This window comes from Sparus aurata, chromosome 22 (assembly GCF_900880675.1).
Source record: "Sparus aurata chromosome 22, fSpaAur1.1, whole genome shotgun sequence".
NCBI lineage: Eukaryota > Metazoa > Chordata > Actinopteri > Spariformes > Sparidae > Sparus > Sparus aurata.
In genome coordinates, this window is record NC_044208.1 from 21,949,040 (window position 1) to 21,976,136 (window position 27,097).

The 27,097-nt window shown below is 43.3% G+C and overlaps 1 protein-coding gene across 6 annotated transcripts in view; it reads right to left on the minus strand.

Annotated features, from left to right (window-relative positions):
* Positions 1-6,142: 6,142 nt before the first annotated feature.
* sgk1 (serum/glucocorticoid regulated kinase 1) overlaps positions 6,143-27,097 on the minus strand; it is a 38,726-nt gene continuing 17,771 nt past the window's right edge. Inside the window, exons 4-14 of one of the 6 annotated variants that reach the window (XM_030404860.1) lie at positions 23,597-23,812; positions 19,391-19,454; positions 10,412-10,487; positions 10,137-10,212; positions 9,801-9,989; positions 9,577-9,708; positions 8,548-8,784; positions 8,357-8,452; positions 8,037-8,192; positions 7,860-7,949; positions 6,143-7,659 (exon numbers count right to left, since the gene is read on the minus strand). In XM_030404860.1, the coding sequence (XP_030260720.1) occupies positions 7,492-7,659; positions 7,860-7,949; positions 8,037-8,192; positions 8,357-8,452; positions 8,548-8,784; positions 9,577-9,708; positions 9,801-9,989; positions 10,137-10,212; positions 10,412-10,487; positions 19,391-19,454; positions 23,597-23,812 (1,500 nt within the window). In that variant the 3' untranslated portion in view covers positions 6,143-7,491. Of the gene's footprint in view, positions 7,660-7,859; positions 7,950-8,036; positions 8,193-8,356; positions 8,453-8,547; positions 8,785-9,576; positions 9,709-9,800; positions 9,990-10,136; positions 10,213-10,411; positions 10,488-10,624; positions 10,752-12,137; positions 12,601-12,623; positions 13,348-14,805; positions 15,005-15,342; positions 15,509-19,390; positions 19,455-23,596; positions 23,813-27,097 lie in introns of those variants that run through there. The other 5 variants (XM_030404862.1, XM_030404864.1, XM_030404863.1 and 2 more) reach the window with 5 other exon arrangements.

Sequence of the window (27,097 nt, forward strand, 5' to 3'; positions counted from 1 at the left end):
AGACGTGTTTGTGTCAGGTAGCGTCTGTAAAGCAATGAATTAATAGTGAAACAAAGCGCTCCTGTGGGCCGATCGTCTCTATTTTGGTGCAGCAGAAAGCTTTATCAACGATCTTGTCTTTTCTTTCTACAGTTTTGCTGCAAATAGGTTATTATGAGGTCGTGTCAACGCTATAAAGTAATCAGCAATAAAAACGCACCTGTATCAATAATTGTCTTTCTCTCACACTGCATGTGACAACAAATATGGAGGCCGCATGCTGTTTTTGCGGGGGTCAGATGTCTCTTTTCAAGGAATGCAGCATGACTGGGCTGTCACACACCTGCCCTGCTGCCTCACAGATGACAGAATGTAGCCCTGTGTGCCTGAAACCCTCTGTTTGAGCCTGTCCCACTTTCTCCTGAGATGTATTTAGACGTCTACACGCAGCCCTGAGAATGCAAAGATTGACCTGTTTTTAACTACTGACATTTGATCCTCAGTGTGTGTGTGTGTGGGTGTGCATGTGTGTGTGTTATGTAATGACTCGGTAACCAAGATAACTATGGGTGGACCAGTTGTTGGAGGCTCACTTTTACTAATGTCAGCAAATAATCACTTGATTATTGTACTACATTATCATTTGGAGAGATAGGCTGCTCTTTGAAAGTCCAAGATTTCTTATCTAGGATTTGTCCTGTGGCCTACACACCATATTTCAATGCAGCTTCACAGTTTGCTTTTCAGAGCTTCTTTTTATTTGATTCAAGACAGTCGTCTGCTGCAACCAGCAGGTTAATGTCAGCAACGCAATTCAGCGGACACACCCATCAAAACAAGCTACAGATAATAAAAGAAAAGGTTTGTTGTTGTTGGCGGTAGGGATGGTGGAAAAGTACTGCAAGTTGTAGTCCTGCATTCAAAAGCTTACTCGACTAAGTCATATTCAAAGTATCAAATGTTTAGCAGCCATTATGCAACAGAGGGACACTGACAGAATTATTAACCAACAACATATTGCATAACTGGACTACTGATTAATCTGCCAGTAGTAATCGAATGATTTAGGAGATAAATCAGAGTTCAGAGAGTAATCCAATGTTTGTTTACCTGAACTTATGAGTAACTTTGGCTTCGAGATAAATACAGCGGAGGAAAAAGCACAATATTACCACTGATGGAATGTAACTAAGTACATGCACTTAAATGGTGTACTTTTTTTGATCTGTGTAATTTTGAGCTACTTGTACTACTTGAGGATTTCCATTCTCTGCTACTCTACACCTGCACTCCTCCACATTTTGGAGGCAAATATTTTACCTTTACTCCACTGCATTTATTTGATAACTTTAGTTACTAGTTAGTTTTAAATCTTTACAGATTTAATGTCTCATCAGAGCCAAAGTTACACATTTTTGATTTTTTTTTTTCCGTTTCAGACAATAGTAACAAGGATCCAAAAGCCAAATGTCGGATCTGATAATCGACCAAACTGAAATGCAGCCGACCCAAAGTCGAAGATAAACATCTGTAACTACGTATGATTTACTTTTGATACTTCAGTACATTTGATATAAAGAAAACTTTAAGACTTTTAATACAGTACTATTTGTATTGGTGGCTTTCACCCATACCAAAGTTGTATTTTAACATGATGATCTTAACTTTGACTGAAGTAAAAGTCTTGGAAAAACTGCGCATGTATACACACGTGCTTATACCAATTGATAGACATACACACACCCACACACGCCACACACACACACACCCTCTTTCATCTCACGCATAATGTTGTTGGAAAACACATAATAGCTGCTGTTGCTATACAATTGAAATATATATCAAATAAAATGACAAGTTAAGACGCCAACTGACTAAGTAACTATTACTATTACCAAAGTAATATTTTAGATAAGTGTGACTTTTGGGTACTTCTTACAACACTGAATGTTTCCATCTGAAATAAAGTGGAGCAGAAAATGTAAATACTGAAGTGAAATACAAGTGTGTAAAGTTATTGAGTGAATGTATGTGGCTAAACTCTGCTGCTGGGAACAGGAGTTTTTAGAGTTAGGAGTTATAAGTGGAAAGGGTTCATTACTCTAAATGACTTATGGAGTGTGAATATAGTTGTACCTGGATTGGATATCACAACAAAACACCCAACAGTAACCTATCTGTATTACTGGACATCCATCTTCGGCTGATGCAAACGCAAACAGACACACTCATATACACGTGCCACTTGGTCGGAACATTGGCAAATATAAGCACACACACCCTTTATATAGATGACTGACGCAGAATATCGAGTAAAACTTGTTGGTAAACCCCATGACATCTGCTCGCTTCCATTCACAGGTTTTTAAACATTACCAGCGAAAAAAACTAAAAAGCAAATACAAAATAAACTCAATTTACTTTTTGAAGTGGCTTTTTTCCCCCTACTTCCAGCTACACTATTTCACCTTCAGTCTTAAATACATTGAAAAAGCCCTTCTTTTTTTTGTTCAACATCTGAACAAAACTGTCTTGAGCAGAAACGAGATCTAATAGTTGAAGGTTTTAAATCGTATTGCTGTGTATAAATGATGATCAAGCCATGCTTTCATTTCCACACAGGTCTTTATGACGAAGGGAAATAAAACAGTGCCACCATGTGGAACATTTGTTACCTTACAACGAGTTCTGTATCAACCCAGAAACATAATTGTCCACCAAAATTGTTTTTATTAAATCAGCATTCACTTATTAGCACCTGGTGTGTTGCAGTGGTCACAACTGTGGTCACACTAGAGACGCTTCATTCATTAAATATTTCATCCAAATGTATTTTTTGTCTTTTATATGGATCCTTACGTTGTGTAACTCCCAGTGTCCCAGACTGAATAAAGCTTTTATTCCCTCCAACAAAAGCAAACGTGTTAAAATATGGATTGGAAAACGTGGAAAATGGGGACAAACTGCAGATTATTTTGAGTAACTTCAGTATTTTTACCACTGAGGATGGACTGAGGATGATTGCCTTCTCTAAAAGCAGCACTGCAGCACTGAACCTGGAGCAGAGATATTTCGCTGCCTGCTCTACAGCCGGCCTAATGGTTGTTCCAGAAAATGTCAGAGTGTTAGAGTGCCAGACTCCAGCCGCCATAAAGGCAAATGTCACGGTATAATGATAGCAACCAGCACTGCCATCATTAGGGCTGGGCTGCTGGAGGCGACAGAAGCTCCATATATATACTCAAACTGCTGGCTGGACTCAATTCTGCAGAGGACTGAGTTATGAAAAAGGGCCGGTCCTTAAATGGATGACAGGCAAATCTAAAAAAGTAGCTGATACTAAACGCAAAACATGTTTTAAAAGGGAGCAATGACTCTAAATGCATTGGGGGGAAATGGCATAATTGCCTAAAGCAGTGTTAGAATCACATAATGCATCAATAAACACAAGTACGACCCTAGAATTAGTGACAATGCCCTATTAACTTCCAAATTCATTTAAAAGCTGGTGTTTCTAAGCTTTAATTTCTTGTGTCTTGGAGGTTTAACTGCATCTCTCAGCTGTGATCACGCACAAAACATTTCAGGATGGTGCATCTGAATATTTCATCGTTGCAGAGGAAGTGTGGAAGTCCTTTTAAAAGAGTCCATAAGTGTCAGCAATCATCAACTCGACTGTTCAAATCCACCTACCCTCAGTGTTTCCCCTCTCGCTGGAGCTCCCAGGCAGGGAGTAATCTTCAGGGTCGCAGCAGGAAAACTCATCCCACTTCTGGACACGATTGCCGCCGTGACTTTGTCCTCCTCTCTGGAGCTTTCTCCTGGATCCTCCAGGCAGATTGATCCTCAGCTAGGTATTTTATAGTCACCTCCAGGTCAACGTCGGCACCTTGCATCAGCATCCTCAACCCGATCATCTTTTTAATCATTGTCGTTTTCATTGTAATGATCATGTTTACCAAATTGTCATGTTGGACAATCACAATGTCGTCATTGTCGTCATCATTAACGTCACCAGGGGACTTCTCTTTATCCTAAACTTGCCTCTGAAAGAACACAATGATCTGTAGTCCAAGATGTAGAGAGATTCAAATACAGTATGTCCAAATAAGAAGACACTAAAGTTTACTAAAACTTTAAAGTTTGTCCTGATTTTTCCATACTTAACTTAATGTCAAAAGTTGCATCTAAATTAAATCAATATTTATAGACAGCGGCGAACACATGCACAGGCCCCTGAAGCTCAGCGTTAAAGGAGCAGTATGTAGTTTTGAGGAAGAAATTTTGATCGGAAGAGAAAGATCTTCACTGACAAACTTTATCTTTACGACTGATTAAACTGAATCAACAAACTGACCTTAAAGGACAACATATGTTTATATGTGGCGGACCCTGCCACCTGTCTAGCTTCAAACAGTGTTCTGGGGACATTATTTTACCCTGAGAGCAGCTTATTTATTCAGATATGATTAAAAAGACTTTGAATTGTTATCTCATGAATATTGTAAATATTACAGTTCTGAGTTTGAATTTATTTTCCAAAAACTACATAGTGCTCCTTTAATAAACTAGTGTGAGTAACTGCTTCTCTTACCACCTCCATAAAAAACATCCTTATGAAATACTTTAACTATCAGTCAAAACGGTAGCCTTGATGTCTCTTAATGAACTGACGATTGAGGCCATTAACAAACTGTAACACAGTGTCAACATTCAATTTCTTGTTTTTTTTCAGTTTTACTTTATCAGTTCAAGGCTTGACCAGCAGGTGGCAGTGTGCGACCGTGGCTGCTGAGCAGATCTGGAAACACATCTTCCCTCAGCCCTCTACAGTTTTAGAACGACAGAGAGACCGTGAAGTACAGATGAGATGATAACAATCATCATACAGTACAATATCCAACACATCTTCGCATCCTCTCTTCGTGTAGCAGCTTTCATTTCATCACTGAATGTTGATTTTGGCGCCTTTGATACGGGGCCGTTCAAGGGTTTGTTTGCCTTCTCCTAAAGCTCCAACGAGCGGACAAAAACAAAGAAGAAGATGATGGTAAAATCTACCCCGACAGTGGTGTTTAAGTAATGGCAGTGCAGATACAAAGGGTGCAGTGGAACGTAGTGATTTGTGGAGTCTGTAATCTCAGACGTAACATGTGCAGGCAGTGTGCAGATCATTATTATAGATAAATAGCAGCTCCAAAAGGCGTTATCAGGGATTTCTAATTCTGAAAAACACTGATGCTCTGTAGCGACTTCCCTCAGTTGTTATTCTGTAAATAAACCTTTTGAGGGCGTTTTTTTTTTTTTTTTTTTTTACTGGAATAATTGCATTTTCAAGCAGCTTTACAGACGAACAAAGCCAAACTGTCAGCTCCAGAGAGGTAAGAGTTTATGGGTCTTCTCCAGGACAATCTTCCCCACTGTCTCTTTGTAATGTAAATCTTTGCAGGGAAATTCCTTTTTCCACTTTACCCTCTTCCCTGGAAGTTGGAGGTCAGAGGTCACCCACACAATAACCCCCCGGAGCTGCTTAACATCCAGTGTCCCGCTGAAAGACACGCCGGCAGACTCCCTAAACTATATACACAACCTTGAACTCCAGTCAAAGGACGTCTTCTCACATCATCAGCCACCCTGCTGTCATCTTATTGAAGACACAGTAAATGGTTGAGTGCTTTAATTATCATTTATGCAACTGTAGCTTACGCATCAAAAATCAATGCTCCTCCCCTGGTGCAATGTAACTCTGCCCTGATGAAATGGGCTCATTAATATCGCTTGACCTGGAGTAGCCTTATCAGTCAATAATTTGCTCGCAAACAGATCGGTCCACCCACACACGCACACACACACACACACTTGGACATCAGCATCATCATTGTATAAGGGTTGCTGACGCATGTAGGGGGTTCAAGTCCGCTCCCGACTTATGTGGGACGCTCGGGTCAGCAGCTCAAGCACTTTCCAAAGAGGGCTAGTACATTTTTAACATTTGATCTATTATGATTCTTTAACCCGACGTGCTTATTCTGTGCGCACACTGGTGGAAATTTACCGGCAAAGTCAAGACCAGATGATGTAAGAATGGCCAGCTTATTTCCGACACATGAAATGAAGCCTTTCTCATTTTTCAGACAAGCTTAAAAACTGCAAAACAAGCTTATAAGGTGTAATAAAGTTAAACTTTTATTGCAAACCGAACATGGTCACATAAATCTTAAACAATTTTACAATTTACAGTACATTTAACATGAATTGTTACATATACATATTTAAGCATACCTTTAGTCATTTTTTGTTCAATATACATTAAAACTAGTACACATGACTCCAAATATACAAACAAACTTAAATACCGTCAAACTGCATTACAGCAATATTAAAATGGAATGTTCAGTTCTCGATGTCGTCAGCTCGGCCGATGGGCCGCCGTTAACGTTTACTGTGAGGCGAATGGAAGACTAAATGAGGGGGACACTGTTGGCAAGCAGAACTACACAAACGCCTCTCTTTCTCACCTAGCAGCAGTGCTCTCTCTTTCTCTCTCTCGATCAGCATTAACGTCTTCGTTGTTTCATGTGCAAACGAAGATATGAAACACCGCTCGAGTCTCTACGTCTCGCGCGTTAAAAGACAGAACAGGTGCATTAATTCAGAGCTACATCGTTCCTCTCCGGTGACTTTCGAAAAAGACGTTGCGGACGAAAAAAAAAACCCAAAAAGATGCGAGTTCTGATGGAGAGAACAAACAAAGGCACGTTTGAGAGAAAAAAAAACAAACAAAAACAAAATAAAAACATCCCCCTCTGTAACATTCCGCTTCAAATGACTCCCTTTTTTTTTCAAACACACGGAAATAAAATGAGAAGAAACTAAAGCACCAAAACGAACGTCACCCCCGAGCTACTCGACCACAACCGGTACAGTAGGTCCCTGCGGGCGGTTGGACAGAATCTCAAAGGAGGGAAGGTGTATCGCTACATAGATGGAAGATGGAAATCCTTGTCAGGGCTGGTACAGTGCGGTCCAGCCTCCCTCTGTTGAGAAAAGGTGGAAGTTGGTGTGTGTGTGTGTGTGTGCTTGTCGGTTGTGGCTTCAAGGGTCGAGGTGGGCTTCAAAGCTGCCTCAGCTGTGTGCAAAGGACCTCCACTATCGGGTAAGAGACGGGCGATCGAAGGCTGCAGAGCGTTTGTGTCTGACGAAGAAGTTGTGCGTTGGTAAATCAGGGTAAGACTGGAGGATTTCGAACCCCGGTGAGTCACTGAATCATGGCAGACGTCCGCTTGTAGCAACTCTTCGCAACGCATTCAAGAGTTGGAGAGATCATGGCAAGTACATGTGTATAAATTCTTCGCAGGTGCAAGGGGGTTGGTTTTTTCGGAAAACATCCATCATCATCATCATCCTGATGGGAAATGTAAGGTGGGGTCAAGATGCAAGTCCATGGACGTGCCGCAGTTCACGTCCTGTAAGTCTAAACAGGCGTCCGTATCAAGTGCCTGTGTTTAAATCCTATAGGTAGGAGTCCATAGATGGGGCGTAGGAGAAGCCCACGAAGGCCTCGGCTGCCTCCTTGATGCTGGCCGTGACGAGCGCGCTGTCTGGGGAGCAGCCGATGGAGCTGGGCACCGGCTCATCTGTGAACTCTGGATCAAAGTGCCGCAGGTCGTTGGGTCCCGTCTGGGAGGGAGAAGGAGGAGAGGGGAGACGAGCGGGGATTAGTCAGGCTGTCATCGTCAAAATACCTCGCCATGAAAGGAAATGTTTTTAATTCGCGGCAAGAACGTTCTGTGCTCTTGTGATCTAGTTACATAAATACTCCGACTGAGCCTGTGGGCTTTGGCTGCTGCTCAGCAGAAAGTCGTGAAAAAGGTACGTACCACGTTGGGGTTGAAAGGAGGGGTGATTTTCTTGGCATTGAGGTCGTCCCAGTTGATGGGGGAGAAGAATATGTGGTTCTTAATTTCAATCTGTGAAGGGACACAAACGACAGACTGTTAAATGATGTCTTTTAACCCGGGTCGTATCTGAACACGCTCACATGACCCGGTACTTACAAAGTCCTCCGTGCAGCCCAGCCTCTTGGTTCGGTCCTTCTGCAGCAGGCCCTCCAGCAGGTGTCTGGCTGCGTTGGAAATGTTGGGTTTCAGCTGCAGCGGCTTGTTCAGGATGTTGTCGTACATCTCCGCCGTGTTGCGGCTGTAGAACGGAGGCTGCGAGGGGACAAAAGGGAGCTGATTAGCATCTCGGCAGCGACAGTCCACATGACGAACACCGATAGGATCAGTTTAAAATCAGTCACAGTTTGCACGTGGAAGATGAATGAGATATAAACTGGATCTTTGCTGTTGAGTTATGCAAGGTGAGCTCTACTCACCAGGCCGTAGAGCATCTCGTAGAGAACTGCTCCTAAACACCACCAGTCCACCGTCCTGTCATATGGCTGCTTGTGTAGAACCTCGGGAGCTAAATACTGCAGGGGGAGAGAGGATGGGAAGACGTGGTGAGCTACTGGATATTAAAAGAGAACAAGTTCTGAATCTGAATCACCAGATCTCTCGTCCTTACCTCTGGCGTACCACAGAAGGTCGACGTGGTCCCGTTGGGTTCAATGTTCTCCTTGCAGAGGCCGAAATCCGTAAGGATGATGTGTCCCTGCGAGTCCAGCAGGATGTTCTCTGGCTTCAGGTCTCTGTAGACGATGTTGAGGGAGTGGAGGTAGCCGAGTGCGCTGGCGATCTCTGCTGAGTAGAACCGGGCTCTTGGCTCGAGGAAGCAGCGCTCTCTCTGTAGGTGGTAGAACAACTGGAAGACAAAAGAAAAACAAGGGGGGAAGAGGACAAAGGTTATAGCAACATGATTTTTGTCGAAATAAAAAAAAAAACCTGAAATGTCTGAAAAGTCTGTTTCCAGTTTTTATTGCAAAAACTCCCCCCACGAGAAGAGGCAGGAAAGAAGCGGTGGAAAAAAGACAGATAGCGAGACAGAAAAGGAAACCGGATGGGAGGAAATAAAAGAGGCAGGAAGGCGAGAGCTTTAAAAAAAAAAAAAAAGCTCGACAAGACAGATGAAACGAGCGGCCAAAGGTGGAGTGAGGGAGCAGAGGAGGGAGGGGGAAAAAAGAGGGGAAGAAAAGAGAAAGGGGAGAAGGAAGGAGAGTAAATGCATCCTGTTTCCTGACGAGGCCCATATTTAATCAGCACTGTCTTTACTCGTCCAACAATCGCAGGAAATTAGCTCGATTGGGGCGCACACTGAGGCCGAATGGCGCTTGCTAATTTTGGCCCTTGAGTCTCTCCCGCTGTCCCAGCCCACCCCACGGTTTCCTGAGAGGCGTTTTCCTTTAGAGAATGAAAGACGGAGTGAGAGCGGCAGCTTCTATTCTGCTTCTCACACAGGAAATCCCCTCTGTCTGTCTGTCTGTCTGCGCTTCTGCCTATCTATCTCGGATTCTGGGACTATATTAAAACTTCGGTCCCTTCCCTATTCATTCATCTTCGGCTCCTTCCTTTAAATAGCTTCCCCCCTCCTCTTTTATCACCTCTGCTCTTCATATCCTTCTATTTTGCCGGCATGCAGTTCGGGCAGCTAACTCACCTCTCCTCCGTTGATGTAGTCCAAGATGAAGTAGAGTTTGTCGGCCGTCTGGAAGGAGTAGTGCAGGCCCACCAAGAACGGGTGCTTGACATTCTTTAGCAGCACATTCCTCTCCGACATGATGTGCTTCTCCTGAGGAGGACAAAGAGCAAGGGGGTTAGCGATGTCAACACGGAGACGCCTCTTGTGGCGTGTGCACTTGTGCTCGTCTTTCGTGCGTTTACCTCCTTCTTCTTGAGGATGGCCTTCTTCTGTAAGACTTTGACGGCGTAGAACTGGTCGTCGGTGCGGTGGCGCGCGAGCAGCACCTTGCCGAAGCTGCCCTTGCCGATCACCTTGAGGAAGTGGAAGTCGCTGGGTTTGGCGGAGGGGTTGGAGGAAGGACCGAGGTTGATCTGTTGGGATGGACTGGGCTGCGGGGGGGGGGGGGGGGAGAGAGAGAAGAGGATGAGGATGTTGGAGCCATAATATGAACGAGTGGTAAACAGAGGATATGTGTGTGTGTATCTCTGCATATGGCAGCAACGTAAACACAGGAAGTTGAATGCAAATATACTCACAGGGGGAGACGGGTTGGCGTTCATGAGCTCAGCATCCTGAGGTGGACTCAAGTTCAAAATGGACTGAACTTCAGGACTGGAAAAAGATTTTTAAAAAAAGAAGAAGAAGAAGTGAAAAAGAGTTCAAACTTTGCATCAAAAGCATGAATTGTTCTTTAATGTGAATCAGCTGGTGTGGAAGCCGCAGAGTTTCCTCAGGCGACAGCTAACTGGCATTTCTGGTCGCGTTTCCCTGCGCGACAGTGGAACAATAACATGAGTCAGATGGTACTCACTGCTTGCAGGCGTAGGAGTTTGTGGCGAGCCTCTGAATGAAGTCGTTCAGCCCCATCCTCCTCTGTTTCATGAAAGCTGCAGCAAGAGAAGGACACAAAAAGGGAGAAAAATAAATGTTTAGATTCATGAAATAAAAAAAAAAAAAAAGCAGAAACAGAAGTCCATCCAAGGCAGGAAGAGTCACAGTCAAACATGCAGCTAGGATTCCATACCGGTGACTAACGCCACTAGCCCTCTAGACTTGGAGTAAGTCATGACGGGCTTCTCTGCTTCTGTTTTGATCGTCATGATGTGATGAGTCGAACTGCAGCTCAGCAGCCCAAAAGCAAAAATATAAACCACCTTGGTTTTGACTCTGGCTTTATAACAGGCTGAGGGAGGGAGGGAGGGAGAGAGGGAGGAGGGTGGAGCCGCCCACCCCATGCAAACACCCACACCCCCTGGTGGGCGTGATCCCCTGCAAACAGTTCCCCGGCAAGATGATCGATCCCGTGCTCGGCCAATCGGAGGCCGTTGCGCCCGCAGCGCGTCATCGCCGCACCTCGAGTTGCGGTTACGTCAAAAAAGTGAAGAAAAAAAAAACACACATAGGAAAAAGGAGGAAAAAAAGTTGTCTAGCACCAGTCAATGTGGTGTGAGGCCACTTTGTACTTTTCTGCCCATATGTTTGTGCAACTTTGTTTAACGTCCCATGCGTCACACGGCAACACACACACACACACACACACACACAGCCACATTTCAGCCTACATAAGAGTGCAGAGATCCATCCCATAAGCAAATGACATCCAGATGTGTCCACTGAAGGAGCACATGGGTTCCAGGAGAGAATAAAACTGCAGATTCTTAAGAGAAACTTTTCAAAAGAGTTCGGGATTATTCTCCAAGTTGCTGATTATTTCTGTAACACTGTAATCCATGCTCCTCATCCAACCTCCCCCCCCCCCCCCCACCCCCTCTCTCTTCCTGGGTTTGCAACTTGCCCCTGTACAAATAATCTGATAGCCTCCTCGCTGACCCTACCAGCTTCACTGTTTGGCCGCCTCTCAATTAAAACGACCGAGAGTGACGCAGGCTCCGTCGGTATACAAAAGACTGGGAGAGAGGGGAGAGCCTGAGCCGAGGGAGGCCCGGTGCCAAGAAAAAAAGCCGCTGGTAGTGGAAAAGTACAGACTGAGAAACTCGTGGATACATCCAGCTCGGACTGAAAAAAAAAGAATAAAAATGAGCGAGATCAAACCCCGCAGTGTGTTTGAAGCCTTTCGAAAGCAGCCAAAACACTTCGGAGTGACGATTAGGGCGAAATTATGTGGAAGAATAACACTTTGCGCCGCGTTTATGCGCGCTGGCACACAAGTGGAGCGGCCGGGCTCAACCAGGCGAGGTTATGTAAGGCACCTGGTTCGACTCTTATCTAAACCCCCCGAGCTGAATGAAGAGTCTGCGAGGATAAAAAAAAAAAAAAAAAAAAAAAAATCACCTCTGAAGGCCAAAGGGATTTTGATTACCGGCGTGCGTAAAAGAGAAAAAGAAGAAAAAGAAAAACCCCACAATTCTGAGCAATTTTTTCCAAAGTCACTTAGAGAGATCACCTGCAACTTTGGTGCACAAAACACACAACCACAGCCCCTGAATTAAAAACCATTTCGTAAAAGCGCACAGAAGCGGTCTATTTCCCACGAACGCTCGGTGTTTTAATTCAGCCAGAGAGAAAAACAAACAAACCTTTCAGATCCGAATGAGTCCTCATGTCGCTGCCGGCGTCTCCACAGCTCAACAAGTTTGCAAAAAACCAAAGAGACTGGCCAACTGTTCCCCTAACACTTTTAATAGACCTGCTATCAGCGACAGGGAGGACTTTACGCAGATAACAGCATCATAAAAATCCAGGTCACTGGATTATGGGGTGAATGGAGTGCCCACCCTCCTCCTCCTCCTCCTCCTCTCCTCCACCAAAGTATGTCTGCCGCTCTCTTTTTTTCCCCAACCCAGACTCAGACACAAAGTGGTCTGAGGGTAGATGGGGGTGGTTGCCTTAGCTTCGCCCTGACAAACACAAAACACTTCCACTGCAAACATCACATCACCGTCAGATTTAAGATCGATCCCCACCGTAATCGATCTACAGGAGCGCCAGAGGAATTAGAAAATATTTCTCTCGATTTGGAGAAAAAAAGCGACACGAACGCTTAATCCACGAGCAGTACTTACATGTCAAGGCGGTCGTTTTGTCTTTCATAAGGATGCTTTAAATGTTCCCCCCAAAATCACAACCGGAGAGGAGTGCGTAAGGAAAGGTTCCTCGGCAGGCAGGTAATCGAACTAGACCGCATTCCTCTCCTCGGAGACTTTCATCCACAAGATTTTTTTTTTCTTTTTTTTTTTTTTTCTCCTTCCTCTTCAGGGCGGAGACGTCCCGCCTCTATTTCCCCTTCCACACCACCGTTTTTTCTTTTTTTGTTTTTTCTTGTTTCACGCCTGGTTGCATGGAGTCTTTCCTCTGGGCGGGGTTTCTGCTGTCTTCACAGCCTCCTCATAAGCCTCATGCTACCTTTGAGCTCATTGAAAAAAAAAACACCTGGCATAACTTTTTTTGTGCAATTGCAAAATGAAGGAAGTAGATTTCATTTATGTGTCTGTTCCTGCAGTCGTTTTGCCCTGCGTGTGGCAAGACATTGGCAACAATTGGCACCCAATCCATGCCATCCATTGTTCTTTGGTGTTGGGTTGGATTTTTGTCTTTCTTGACAAACCTGTCTCAACGGTTGAATCATCTTCACCCGGTAGGCAGTCCAGCGCTTTCTGCAGCCGAGGTCACTCACCCGCTGAGCTTGGCATTTTAAAAGTAACCCAGATTCGAGAAAATCCACGTGCACATTAATTCAAAGCGGCTGCCAAGGAGTCGGGGCTGCGTTAATTAACCGTCCGCTCCCCTGACTAGTTTCTGTCTTTGAGAGAGGAGATAAAGCGCCAACCCGACACAGGCGGATGAAATGCGCCCCCGTGATTAACGCAGCGAGGGAATAAACATGGAAATAGAGTGAAACAGTGAAACAGAGATGAGAAGGCGACGGGACGACTGATGATTGCATTCCACGTGCGAAAGCACATTTTTAACCTTCATCTATTCGGGAAAGTTTCCCTCAGAGCAAAACTCTCTTACTTCCCGGTGTTTGTTCTTTTACGGATGGATAGAAACGCCTCCGTAAAAATCTTGAAAAAAAAAAAAAATAGAATTCAATGGAAAGGAATTAAGCTTTTGTTCTATGGGTCGACGCAGAGTCGCCCACGATTGGTAACTTGTGGATATGTTACTCAGCTAGCATGCTAACGACGTTATCCGAATCTCCCATCTAACTTTTCACCTGGAAAAATGTGTATAAATAGCACTGAATTACATTCTTTAGTCCAGACAGCTCATTTGTTTTTATGCTAACTGCCAGCTAGCTAACAGACTTCCTGTTGACTCACATACAAACACAGAGGTATTTGTTAACAAGGCATAGAGTGTTGGTATATAGTGGCTGTATACAGTGCGTGAGTGAGTGTGTGTGTGTGTGTGTGTGTGTGTTTGTGTGTGTGTTTCAGGGAGAGAAATTGTGTATAATCTGTTGCTCCCGACCCCCCTCCGGCCTCCTTCAGAGAAAGTCACTGCGCTCGTGCATGTGTGACTCTGCAGTTTTTAAATATAGCCTCAACTTTTTCTTTTTTTTTCTATGGCCGTCTCTTTCTCTCCCTTAACTCAGGTCAAATCTATTATTAATCCGTCCCCCATGGCCACCTGATGCGCACACACACACACACACACATTCAAATTCACACACATGCAGAGCTGGAGGGCAAAACAAACCTGCAGGGAGTCTGACAGCACACACACACACACATACACATAAGCTGGAGGGCAAAAGCAACCTGCAGAGAAGATGACAGGAGATGCACACACACACATCCACACACACACACTTTCTAAAACAGAGAGAGAGAGCGAGAGAGAGAGAGGGCACTTCCTAAACTCCCTCAAGGTGTCCAACACTCCTCTCCCTCCCTGCACCACAAGAACTTAGTGTGGTGGAAAGAAAAAAAAAAGATATTTCTCCTTGAGACGGAGCGAGGTGTAACGCCGCCATCCTTCAAGAGGCGCTTTAATCTCCGACATGTCGCCGCTGTCCACGTGGGACGAGAACCCGCACATCTTATCGGCACTTGAAAGCATCATGCGGCAGACAAGTGAAACCTCATATATTGCTTTCTTAACTATTAAGAACGAGAGAGGGAGGGCACGTGCGAGCACAGAAAAGTACAAAAAAAAGGGGTTGCCCTTGAAAAACTTTGCACAGACTGATTTTTAAACTCTTAAAAGTGATGAAGAAGAAGAAGAAGAAGTAGACGTTACCTCCGCTGGGGTGTAGGCACTGCATCCGCGGTCATAGCCCAGAGTGGAAATGAGATGAGGGAGAGGTGTTGAGGGAAGATCAGGAGAGGGGGACGAACGAAAGCGAGGGAGCGACACTAACAATAGGCCCAGCCAGTGATTTTCCTCTCTGGCCCGCTCTCCTCTCTGGATTAACAGGCTGGCTGCGTTTGGGCCCCGAACAAGAGGAGGCTCCGCAATAATCAAGCAGAGTGTTTATTGCCTTTTCTATATGCGTGTGTGTGTGCGCGCGTGAGAGGCACTAGTACGTTATGTAACCCACTAGTGGCACTGTCGTTGGTGCCAAAGCCAGCATTGACTCATATGCACACACGCACACACACAAACACACCCCCGAGGGCCATTTCGTGATAGGACAAGAAGGGGTTCACTGCAGTGCCGGAGGGGTTTCGAGGTGCAGGATATTAGTGTTGTAGTATAAACACATACAAACACACACACACACACGCGCACACGCCCTCAGGCCACCCACCCACCCACGAGTGTACCCACACATACACAAAGACCTGCATATGCCCATGTTCACGCTGTCTCCGGCAGATGACATCCATCCATTAATTCTCCTCCATCTTAAGTCCGCGCGCTGCGCCGGGGATGATGAGGGTGTTTGTGGCGACAGTTGATCCGCCGATGAATGTGAATGAGCCTCGGTGGTGAGGAACCAAATGACACTGTTACATAAAGGCTGCGGCTATTCAGAGAGGACAGCCGGGCTTTTATTATGCCGCGGTGGACTGTCAGCGTGTGTGTGTGTGTGTGTGTGTGTGTGTGTGGAGTGCTTGGCTAGCCAGGCGACCGAAAATGGCCCACTTATACCCCTCAACTGGACGGTCATGTGACATTAGTGTCCTGTCCCAATGGTCTGTGTGTGTTCATGAGCGTGTTTGGTAACACTCGATCAGTCCCAGAGTTTCACAATAACTTCCTACAAATGAACTGACACACAGCCGTTAGAGCATTCGAAAGCTCATAGAATGGATCAAGTTTCAATTAACTGCTAGGACGAGCTGTAGCCAGAGGACAGGGAGTTAGCTAAAAATGCACAGTATTATATGGAGAATGAAGTTTCCTAAAAAAAAAACAACAACCTGTGGGTGTAATGAAACAGTGATTGGGCTGATGTTGGCCTATGCAGAATATCCATGTATAAAGAAAATCTTGACTTGGTTCTCCGAGATCATCCACGGAGCTCGTTGGTGAGCAGTTTCATGTAGTTCACAGTGTAGTACGGTAGAAAAGCGTACATCTACGCAAACCCAGAACAGCACAGGACATAAACATTAATGGTGTCCTCCTTGGACGAGCTGTAATGTTCGCTAGCTTAGTTAGCTAGTGTCTTGTAGATGCGAACAAGATGCTCGAAGTGCTATTTATGCACCAAAGATGGATAAATAGCATTATAATATGCTTCTATCTGATATTTTGGATGGCCACGGCAACTATGGAGTTTCGTTTTTGGGGCTGGATTGACCCTTTAACACTAGAAAGAGGTCGAGGAGAGATAATCAAATGCAGGTCTAAGGGACAGCCCTGGCTCTGGATGCAGCACACACACCCAGTTTATAAGTTAAAGTACTTCGCAATATAATTGCAACAAACATGTTCGGACACACTTTTCTTAGAGCTGTCAACATCTCTGATTTGGGAGTGTCCATATGGATTAGAAAGTATATGCGTGCATTTGTTTTGTATAAGTGAGCGGGTTGCGTGTCTGTGAGTAGGTGTGTGTGTGTGTTTGCCCGTTTAGGCTTTTTGAAGGACAGGTTGACACAGGTGAACAATGTGCTGTGAATGGTGGGAGAAAAGAGTAAATAACAGCTTCGGAAAAGGGAGCTTGGATGTGGATAACAGTGTGCGTCACCGAGAACAAAAGACGTACATTTGAGAACACACACACACACACACACACACATACACACACTCAGGCTTTTTAATCACACGTTAAATAAACCGGTTGGCATCTCAGGAAGAGGAGCACCGTAAGCGAGTGTGTAAATGCTGATTAACTGTGCTGCTGCAAGTGTGTTAATGTGTGTTAATAAGGGTGTCCTCGGCAGATGCTCTTTGTTACATAAGACCACTTCTTTTTCTCAGAGGAGTGAAATAACACAGAAATCAGTTTGGCTGTCTGCTCCTCTGCAAAAGAACTCCCGTTAATTATCATTACTTGCTCTCTCCCACACACACACACACACACACATACACACAAGCGCGGCATCGCTGTAAGTTACTCATATATGACAAATCTCAACTTTTTAACTGCTCCTGAAGCCGCTAATTGCTGAACTTGGAACAACAGGGTGGAGCGGCACCACGGCCGACACCACAGGAACAGCGTGTCACCAGCTCAGCTAATTGCTCGGATTTTTTTTTCCCCTCCATACGCCGAAAAACTCTCATAATTAACAGGCAGACAACTCCCGGTAAAAAAACATTTTCATCAGAATATCGCTCGCGTCACTTTTTTTTTGTTGGAGGTGTTCTGTAGATCTGCCATAAAGTGTTAATCAGTAGCATAGCATGAGAAGCAGTGTGGATGGTGACTAAGTACTAATTTGAGACTAATTTGTTTTTTATTTATGTTTTACAGATAAATACAAAAAAATATGTTTGAATATCACATTATTCTTATAATGACATGCTGTTTTTCAGGGTTAAGTGTAATTTATGGTACTCTAAGTAAATTTTGCTAATAATGCTTGGGAACTTTGACTTAAAGCTACAACAGAGAGCTTTTGTTGATTCTGGTGGCCAAAAGGTGATGATGTTAAAACTATGTAAACCTAACTGTAGTGTTGTACCACCCGACTACAGAGCAGATTCTTCCCTGAGGCTCCTCAATTCACCTACAGCACACTAAAAAATAGTTTTTTTTTTACTTTATGACTTATCCAAATCTGATGGACTGGAATCTGACCCGGTGAAGGGCAACAAGAATAACTTCAATAACTATACAGGAGTGTTGTTGCTAATTAATATGCTTTGGTGCTCAAAAACCTCTTCCTGAATACTCAGTCTGCTCTGATTGGTCAGCTCACACACGCCTGACCCAACAACGCTAACAGGGCAGCTGCGCTAAATAATTCTTGTGTGCCAAACTAGCAATGCATTCATAATGCAAATGTTTGACATGATGACTTAGTGTGATGTCACAAAGTCACGGCATTAAAGTGGGGACTGCTGACGAGGCGTTTAAAGAGCAGTGTTTTCCATGGGAGAGAGGAGCTTCTGTTGTTGCAGACTTGACCTCTTTTAATTTCAAGATCTTTTACATGCACAAGAACCTTTATAAAACACTGAAGGAAAGGAATAAAATGAAAAAGCATAATAGGTCTTCTTTAAATTAAAGAAAGTTTAGTGGTCCAATTTGTAAGATTGTTTATTATTGAGTCTTTGTGTTGGTGGCTGGCCCAACCAACCCACAGTGTTTAAAAAAATATATGTATTTGTTATTATAATCCCTCTACTGCTTCTTAAAGTGTTGTATTGTAGAGTAGATGGGACTCAGTATATTGCTTGAACTATGAATTACCATGGTGAAACACATTACAGTAGGAGGCTGCTTATTATAGTGATGTCCCAGAAGGAAGAAAAAAAAAAGCTAACATCCTGATCTAATAAACCTGCTGTAATCATCTGAGGCCTGGTCTGCTCTGCCTCAAGTTTTCAATTCCTTTTCTAAATATTAGCGTCTCAGTTTCTCTAAAAAATGTCAACGAATGCCTCGGATGGTAAGCTGAGCAATCAAACACTTGTGTCTCATGAGGAGTTCATGTGTTGGCAAACGCAAGATGATTTCCCACAAAGGTATCAATAAAACAAATAGGGGAATTGATAGGCTGTATGCCAAAACGTGACAAGCACCAACACACTGTGTACTTTGGATTGGACCGTGACATGTGGCACAAAAAAGGCGCATGATGGAAAATTAAAGTACGGTCGCTTATCAGCTATAAAGTGATTGTAACTCTTACCCAGTAGCACACATGTGGATCCAGCTAACGAGCACAGAAAGACAGTCTCCTGCTGCAGCGAGCGGCAAAAGTTGCAAATGGACGTCGGAAAAGGTCACCGTGTCATGTGTACGATGATCCGCGCTCGGTGTTGTGTCGGTAACTACTGTTTTCCTCCCCAAGCCCGTTTCCACAAAACAACAAACAGTAATCTTGGTTTACGGACAACAGTTATTATCCTCGGAGCTTAGAGGTCAGATTAGACAGCCAAGTGGTAAAGTAAGGTGTATGTGAATGTGTGCAGGCTGAATCACTTGCAACACGGCCAACAGGTTTGGACGGATAAGGAAACAACAAGCTTGAGAAAAATAGACAGAGGATGAATGGTGGGAGAGTAACAGAAAATAAACAGAAGTGCCGATAGTAAAGAGAAATGACCCGCGACTGACGGCAAGGGATGATGGAGAAAGATAAAACGAGGGATGATAGTTTGTGCTCTGGAGTCGTGGTCGTGAGAAGATGGATGGGAGAGAAAGGGAGACGAAAGGAAGTGGAGGAATACAAAACAACACGCTTAGTAGCTGGTGACTTACTGTTGTCGCCGGGGCAGCAGTAGTTGTCTGGGTCTGACTCATTGTGGTAGTACAGGTCCATCGCCTGCACGGGGAAAAACATGGCATCACTGAGGCAAAACAGTGGTAATGCTTGTATAACAAAAACAGGCAAATAACAAGCATATACTGTATATAAAAAGTGTTTTGCATTTCCGTGTATAATTTAAATCCAGTGAAGTGAACCGGATTGACATCCAGAGCCGACATATTAGGCAACACTGATGAGAACAATCCTGCAAATCCAGTTTTAGTTCTTTCTCTTTTGTTCTTGTTAAAATTCAGTTGAACCATAAAAGTTGATTGACATCTGGTAGAAACTTTGCAGCCCTCAGGCCTCACACTGTTGTTTGACATCTCCATTAGATAATACAGGCTACAATCTAGGTCAGTGGTTCCCAGCCTGGGGACCAGGTCCCTCATAAATCAAAGAAAAACACACTTCTGTAACATTTTATATTAAGAGCCTTGCGGAAAGTGTTAGTTAAAGGTGATAAGGCCCTTATAAGAAGTTTATTAACATTATTACTAAGACTATTTAAGTGGTATTGTTAGACATGTATGAGGCATTTGTTACCAATTTGTAGACTGCTTAAGAACATTATTTTCTTACAACTGCTAACAACAGATTTACATACACATAAATTGAGTTTAACCAACTTACCTTTCATGTCATTATTAACTGTCATTAAGTCGTTTTTTTTCACTTCATTAAGACTTATACGTACGTTATCATGCATTTATTAGCTGTTAATTTGATTTTGTTTTCAAATAGCGGTCTTTATTGTTAGGATGGATACATTTTTGACACTTAAAGGTGCACTATGCAACTTTCCTACATGCCACAGACAGATACAGAACTCCTGATTTAAGGATTCAGCATTCAGCAAATGCTAACAATGGTTAACATATTAGCTATTTGCCTAGAAGGCTTGTATTTTGAGTTAGGGTCAGGGACAAAAGTTACATAGTGCACCATTAATCTAACAATAAACATGTTTTATGATGCTATTATTCACACTTATATTCTCCTATTAACACATAATGTTAATAAGCTTATTGGGGCCTTAAGGAGCCTTAATACAAAACGTTACCCATATTTCTGCAACACCAAACTATGTAAAACTTTTCTTTAAATATTCCTCTTTTTTTAAAGAAAAAGTAACTTTTTTGCTAAATACTCTTTAGTTGAACTGGTCACGACAGACAAGGGGTTAAAAAAAACAAACATTAATTTGTTTTGAAGGGCGACAGGACAAATAATTGTGAACAACTGATCCAAGCTGCCTTTCTTAGCCCTTGAAAAGAGTACATTCACTATAGGAGACGTGACATTTTCCAACAGCGGCACTCTAAATCAGCTCCTCTTAAAACCCCTGGTTGTGACCCAGATTTGTCCACGTCCCGGTTGCAGTAGGTTCCTCACATTACGTACTTTAATGAGGCTCAGTTTCCAGGGTGAGACTGCACTGAATCACTCAAGTCCTTCACTGTAAGTGGTGAGAAATCTCCTCTCAACAACATCCTGGCGACGGAGCAGTGTTGTGTTCTGGTGAGACCGAATGCCAGTGTGAAACAGATCTTACTCAGCTTGGCTCTGTTGACATTGCAATGTGCTCATTAACTCTTCCTGTCTAGCTTCTTGATGTGCAGCATAGCTTGGCTGTAACTTCAGTGTTCAACAGAATCTCAGTATTTGGGAAAATATTACAAAAGTTTCCTGTTTTTCGAAACGAAATATTAGATAATTTAGTCTCTTTGGTCGAGCTGAGAACAACATGAAGTCAAATAACACAAGGGGCCCCGACTAGACTCTGCATTTTCGTAAGATGAACCTTAAAGGTTGGGAACCACTGGCTTAAACTTTAACAAGGCCTTTAATTCTACAAGCCTTTCATGTTTCTTTTTATGTCAAAACTGAATCTGAAAATAAAACTGAAGCTGTCAAATACACGTTGATGGGTAGAAAGTTACATAGATCTGGAAAAATAATATAAAGTTTGATCAAAGTGGAGCTCTTGAGTAGATGTATGTGGTTACCTTTCTACGACTACATGTGAAATGGGATTTATGTGTTAGCGTGCGAGTGTTGACCTTCGACCTGCCACATTCGGTTATAAAAGTCGATGCATTGCCTCATGCGCGACACAATAAATGTACATGTGCACAAATGTCTCAATAATACATAGGACCAGCAGCGTTTGCGTCTCCGGTTGTCCCCCTGAAACTTTGCCGTCGTGACGTTTTTTGTTTTTTTTTCTCCGCAATTGTCGCTGTCAGTCATCAGCTTTTCAAAGCGTCTCTGTTAAATACAGTCTCAGTCTAGTTTGTATTCCACGCCGCAGCTCTGAAAAACTTATCGCGCTTCTCAGTGTGCTCCCATGGGTGTTTTCTGAGAACGAGACAAGCTGAGGCATGTTTGTGTGTGTGTGTGTGTGTGTGTGTGTGTGTGTGTGTTCGTGTGTGTTCGCCAGTCGTTTCAATCTCATCGGTTTGTTTATCCATTCAGAGGCAGCGCTCGCAACAATTTGCCTATCATGCCGGTCATTTCATCTGCATATAAGTCTTAATATAGCTGACAGCAGCCTATCCATCTTTTCCCTCTGTTGTTTGCTCTCTCACACACATACAGTACATACAGATGGCGTTTCATATCCTCTCATACTGTCAACATCCCTCGGTCCTTGTCTTTTTCCCCTGTGCTGTATCTCTCTCTTCCTTCAGGTTGTTTATTGATTCAGTATAGAGATCTGTTGGAGCTGTATCCATAGTGACGGTGAATCTAGGCTTTCTTTTTTTTATTCATATCAATATTTCATCACAGATTTATGTTTCCAAAAGGAGTCAGAAAGTTTGAGTTGCTCGAGCAGAGGCGAGGGGAGAGGGAGTCAGACAGAGCGAGGGAGGCATACTTTTAGTCTGTGTAAGGGTCAAGTAGAGATAGAGGCTTTATGACTTGACTGTGAGTCATAAGATGAAGCAGATTTGACAGTGAAAGGGCTTGAAATAGTTGGCTTTATCACCATTAAAAGAAAGTTTGCTCTGGGTGTTTTTCCTTGGTTTCTATGCACCAAAGTATAACGTAAAATAAACAAGATGCGATTGGAAAGAGAAACTGGGCACCATATTTTATTAATCTAACTACTAGAATAGCTCTACATGCTTTTATGCTCCGTATTCTCCCTCTGTTTTGAGTTTTAAGTCCAGTCTGCTCTAATTGGTCGGCTCTCACATGCCTGAGCCAGCACCACTAACAGCTTTCTCTCTTTCAAGATCTTTAACATGCACAAAAACATATATAAAACACTGATGGAAAGGGGGGGAAACGGGAAAGCGTAACAGGTCTCCTGTTAAAACCCTTGCTTTACTGAATTTTGACAACAGACAAAGAATCCTTGTGCTTTCTTATGTCACTTACTTAGATGTCCATTTGTGTTGCACTAACGAATTGTCAATGATTTCCTATATTCTCAAGTAAGATGGTACGTCCTCAGACTGGTTTTTGGCAGTTTTGTGTGGTAGGAATGCAGACAAGGGACAGAACATATCCTTGGTTGAACAAAGAGAACACAGACGTTAAATATTATCCCGTGGAACCATTAGCTTGTTACACATTTGCCTCAGTGGTACTCAAAAATGTGGATGCTGCAATAACGCTCTGGATTTACGATATTTTAAAGAATACTGTAAACAAAAAAGGGGGTCCTGAACTCTGAAGTAGCTGCATGACAATTACAAGCATTGCTGCAAAGGTGGGTCATGTTATAGCGAATACCAATTAGCAGTATTGGTCAGCAACAAAAGTGGTGTGGCAGTCAGCACTTTGTACTGCAGTGAACTGAGCCAAATGATCCGTGGCCAAACTGTATAAAAGCTAAGAATAGAGCAGCTTCCCCTAAATCATGACAACTAATGCCACACACACATAACACCCGAGAAAAAGAGCTGGAATTAATTGTAAAGAACGGAAACAAACAGGGCTGTCGAGTGTTTCCAATAATTCTGATCATTTCAGATATTTCAAGTCCTCTGACAAGTTTTTCTTGTTATCTTGATATTTCCATTATTTTGTCAAACACCAGTAGGTGTTATCATGTAGTAAAAGCCCTGGAAGTCCCCTGCTGCATACTGTAATAAGTCCATGTTTGCTAGCTGTAATCTATTTAGCTGTAGGCAGGATGAACTTGCCTGTGTGCGCTGACGCGGCTGCCAGGTGTCCTCCAGGGTGTAGCTGATGTAGGGCCCACTGCAGATGGAGCACTCCAGCATGACGGGGCTGGCCATCAGGGGCGAGGCGTGGATCCCCCAGGACTGACAACCGCCCAGGTGGATGTCCGAGTCCGCTTCCTTCTGCTTGCCCGTGCCTTCGCCGTGATGGCGAGCCAGCATCTTCCACTTCCTGACCTGTGAGAGAGGATAGCGATAGCGTTTTGCTTTATTATTCGGCCAGTAAAGGTTAAAACCAGATACCTGACATGGAATAAAAAAGCCTCACTGTCGTTGATGTCCACAACCATACGAGACTGATACCAGTTTAGATGGTCAACATGCAATTTTAGGCAATGTGATGTGAGGATTGTATGAGGTAGATAGTTAAGATAGATAATTAGGGTTATGGTCATCAAAATTAATTCAATCTTATTTGTAAGTTAAAGCAACATGATGTAGAAATTGTCATTGTGTGTGATTTGGCATCCCACAGATGTTTCTGAGTGCAACACCAATGTCATAAATACACTATGTATCCCAGGTCTCATTCATCCTTTCATTGGAAGGTGCAATGAATTTGCATACTAATGACTAATTGACACCTATTATATTCATTGATGAGTACAGACCTGGGCATGCCTTCACAGGGTAAATGGTGAAATAAGAACACAAAATCATTTCTTGACACAAAGAACATGGAAAAAAAGTGAGTCACTTTGCAAAATGGTGTTGAGCAACCACCAAGCTACAGCAGAGAGTGGTGGCATGTAGTTCACTTGAAAAAAAAAATGTATCTCCAAATTTGGTGATGTTGAATTTTTCAGATGAACTTTCTCCTGTGTCACAACATGGCTGATAACAGGTCTGTGTTTTATTAGCTAATGAAAGGTTGATGTTTTTGGAGATTTTAACAAGAAAGCTACAACAAGTCCAAACCTTAACCCCGCCCCCACCGTGCCTGGTTTGTTTCCTAATGTGAACCATATCAAGTTATTCCTTCAATGGCTAATAAACAGGAACCACAGATATCTTCAGATACTATCTGATCTACCTGGAGTTTAGTGCCACTGATGTCTGTATTGTTTGTCATGAATGGAAAAGTCACATATGAGAAAAAAAAATGTCAAAGCAATTGAGATGTATGAATAACCCACCACAGCTAGAGTCAACATCTTCATGTCATAAGTAAAATATTTGAGGGTCACATTTGCACTTCACAGGAGGCACTGAGTGACTTCGTCTCCGCTTTGGCACTAATCTCCTCTTATGTGACAGCTGCTCAGTGACACACACTCTCCTGAGGACGTTTTGCCACACACACACATACACACACACACACACACACACACACACGCACCTCTACTCGATCATCATTTAGTATGCTGCTGGAGACGCCGGCTGAATACATATCACGGGCATAAAAACACGGATACCCTTCAAGAACACACACACACACACGCACATATACGAAGGGAGAAGGTGTACAAGAGAAATATGAGATACATGTGACAAAGGAAGCCGAGGTCAAGGTGCACATAGTTCTTGAGAAAGCCAAATTGCATGGATGGATGTGTCAGTGACCCAGAATGGCTGTTATGTAAGGTAAATGGTGTCCTTGGCACACGGAGCGGACAGGTTCAGTGACTGCAGCCCTTTTCAAATGAGTCTTATCAAGGCCTCTATCAGTGGCTGCTGCTCTGCTGGCCTCTACACTGCCACAGCTTGGCAGGAGGAAATGAGCCTGAGTGATTCTGTGTGTGTGTGTGTGTGTGTGTGTGTGTGTATGTGTGTGTGTGTGTATATAAGAGTCCACACTTGCAACTCGGCAAAAAAACTTTCCCCATGTGTGAACGGCTGCTCCCTTGACAATAATTATAGCTCGGTACTGGAAGGACAGGACGGATCCAAACAATTACTGAGGGTGTCAAACACAATGTGATACCATTCTGTCATAACACAGTGTGTGTGTGTGCGTGTGTGTGTGTGAGAGAGAGAGAGAGAGAGGACTACCACTACCTGTGTCTACTGTGAAAATTAAATTATCACCTATTGTTATGGTATCATTTAGCTGTTGAGAAGTTGAGAAAATCTCCTTTTGAAGAGTTACTCTGTGAGGCTACAGCTAACAGTCAGTTAGCAGCAGTCAGCCAAATTAAACACACAACATATAACATGTTATTAGCAAGCTATAGAGGACTGTTAGTTCAATTTTGTGTTTCTACATTTTCATATGTGGTTGGCTTTTTTCACATGCAGATTCAAATGTCCACATGTGGAACATCGCAAGCCAGTGACATGGGTGGACATAATCTATTTTTGTAACCTTATTCAAGAAGTAAAACCAATACGTTTACAGTCAGAACCAGTGATCAAGATGGTAATGAAAGTAAAAAGCACGATATAAGCATATGTCATATTTATTGTTAGTTACAAATTATAACTAAAGAGGAAGCTGAGGACAGAATGGGGGTATCTGTGAGTGGGTCATATTTTTACAAATAAGCCGTTATTGTCTGGCCTCTTACTGAACCTCGTTCCAGTGACATTCCTTCAGTGGGTTAGAAAATATGTGCACAAGAAGTGTAACACAAACACACATATGCATGGTATTTCCAGACCCCTTCTTCCTCTTAACCCCTTTCCCTTGCCCCTTGACCTGGTTTCTGTGCCACGACCCCTTAAGACAACAGCGGGCCTGGTATTACTTAAGTTACGTAAGGCCTGTCCAATAAGATCTGTCCTTTCACCTCATAAACTCAGGATGTAATATAGTCCAGGGGAAAGTCTCATGCTATGGCCAGGATGTACACATCAGCTACACGGTGTCATAAATCAAGAAATAAAAACATCACACACACACACACAATATCCAGACTTAATCAGACCCCTTTCCTCTTCCTCCTCCACGCTCACCTCTTTAGCCGCCCTTCGCCTGGGTTTTATACGTTATCTCTGAAAAACAACCCTGGTTCAGTCGCGAACAAAGTTATGTAAAAAGCCTTTATCTAAAGATTTGCCCTTTACTATCATACAGTAAACGTATTCATAAACACGTTACAGTGAGATAACATGAAAACACTAATCATGAACTTCTTGTTCGTGGGAAAACAAGACAGAACTCGCACAACTCTCGCACAGTTCACTGCAAACATCTAACGATAAACACAATGCATAATACAGCAGGAAGGTTTCTGCAGGGCTGGACAAAATAATAGAAACACAGTAGCCTCGCAGTAAGTGCTGATTTGACAAAGCTGATAATATTCAGCTTTTGTCGAGCCAGTCATGGGCGTTGATTTATCTCTATGATAACGGGTCTAATGAAAAAACACAACTCAAAAGCAGGTTGTATTTGAGTTGTAGGATAATGTTTGTCCAAGCTTAAGCTCTGATAGGGATAAGAAGTCCGGACAGGCCTCAGCTGACTTTGATTATCCTTTTGTCATCCACAAATCAGTGGAGTGGCCCCTTCACAAATTA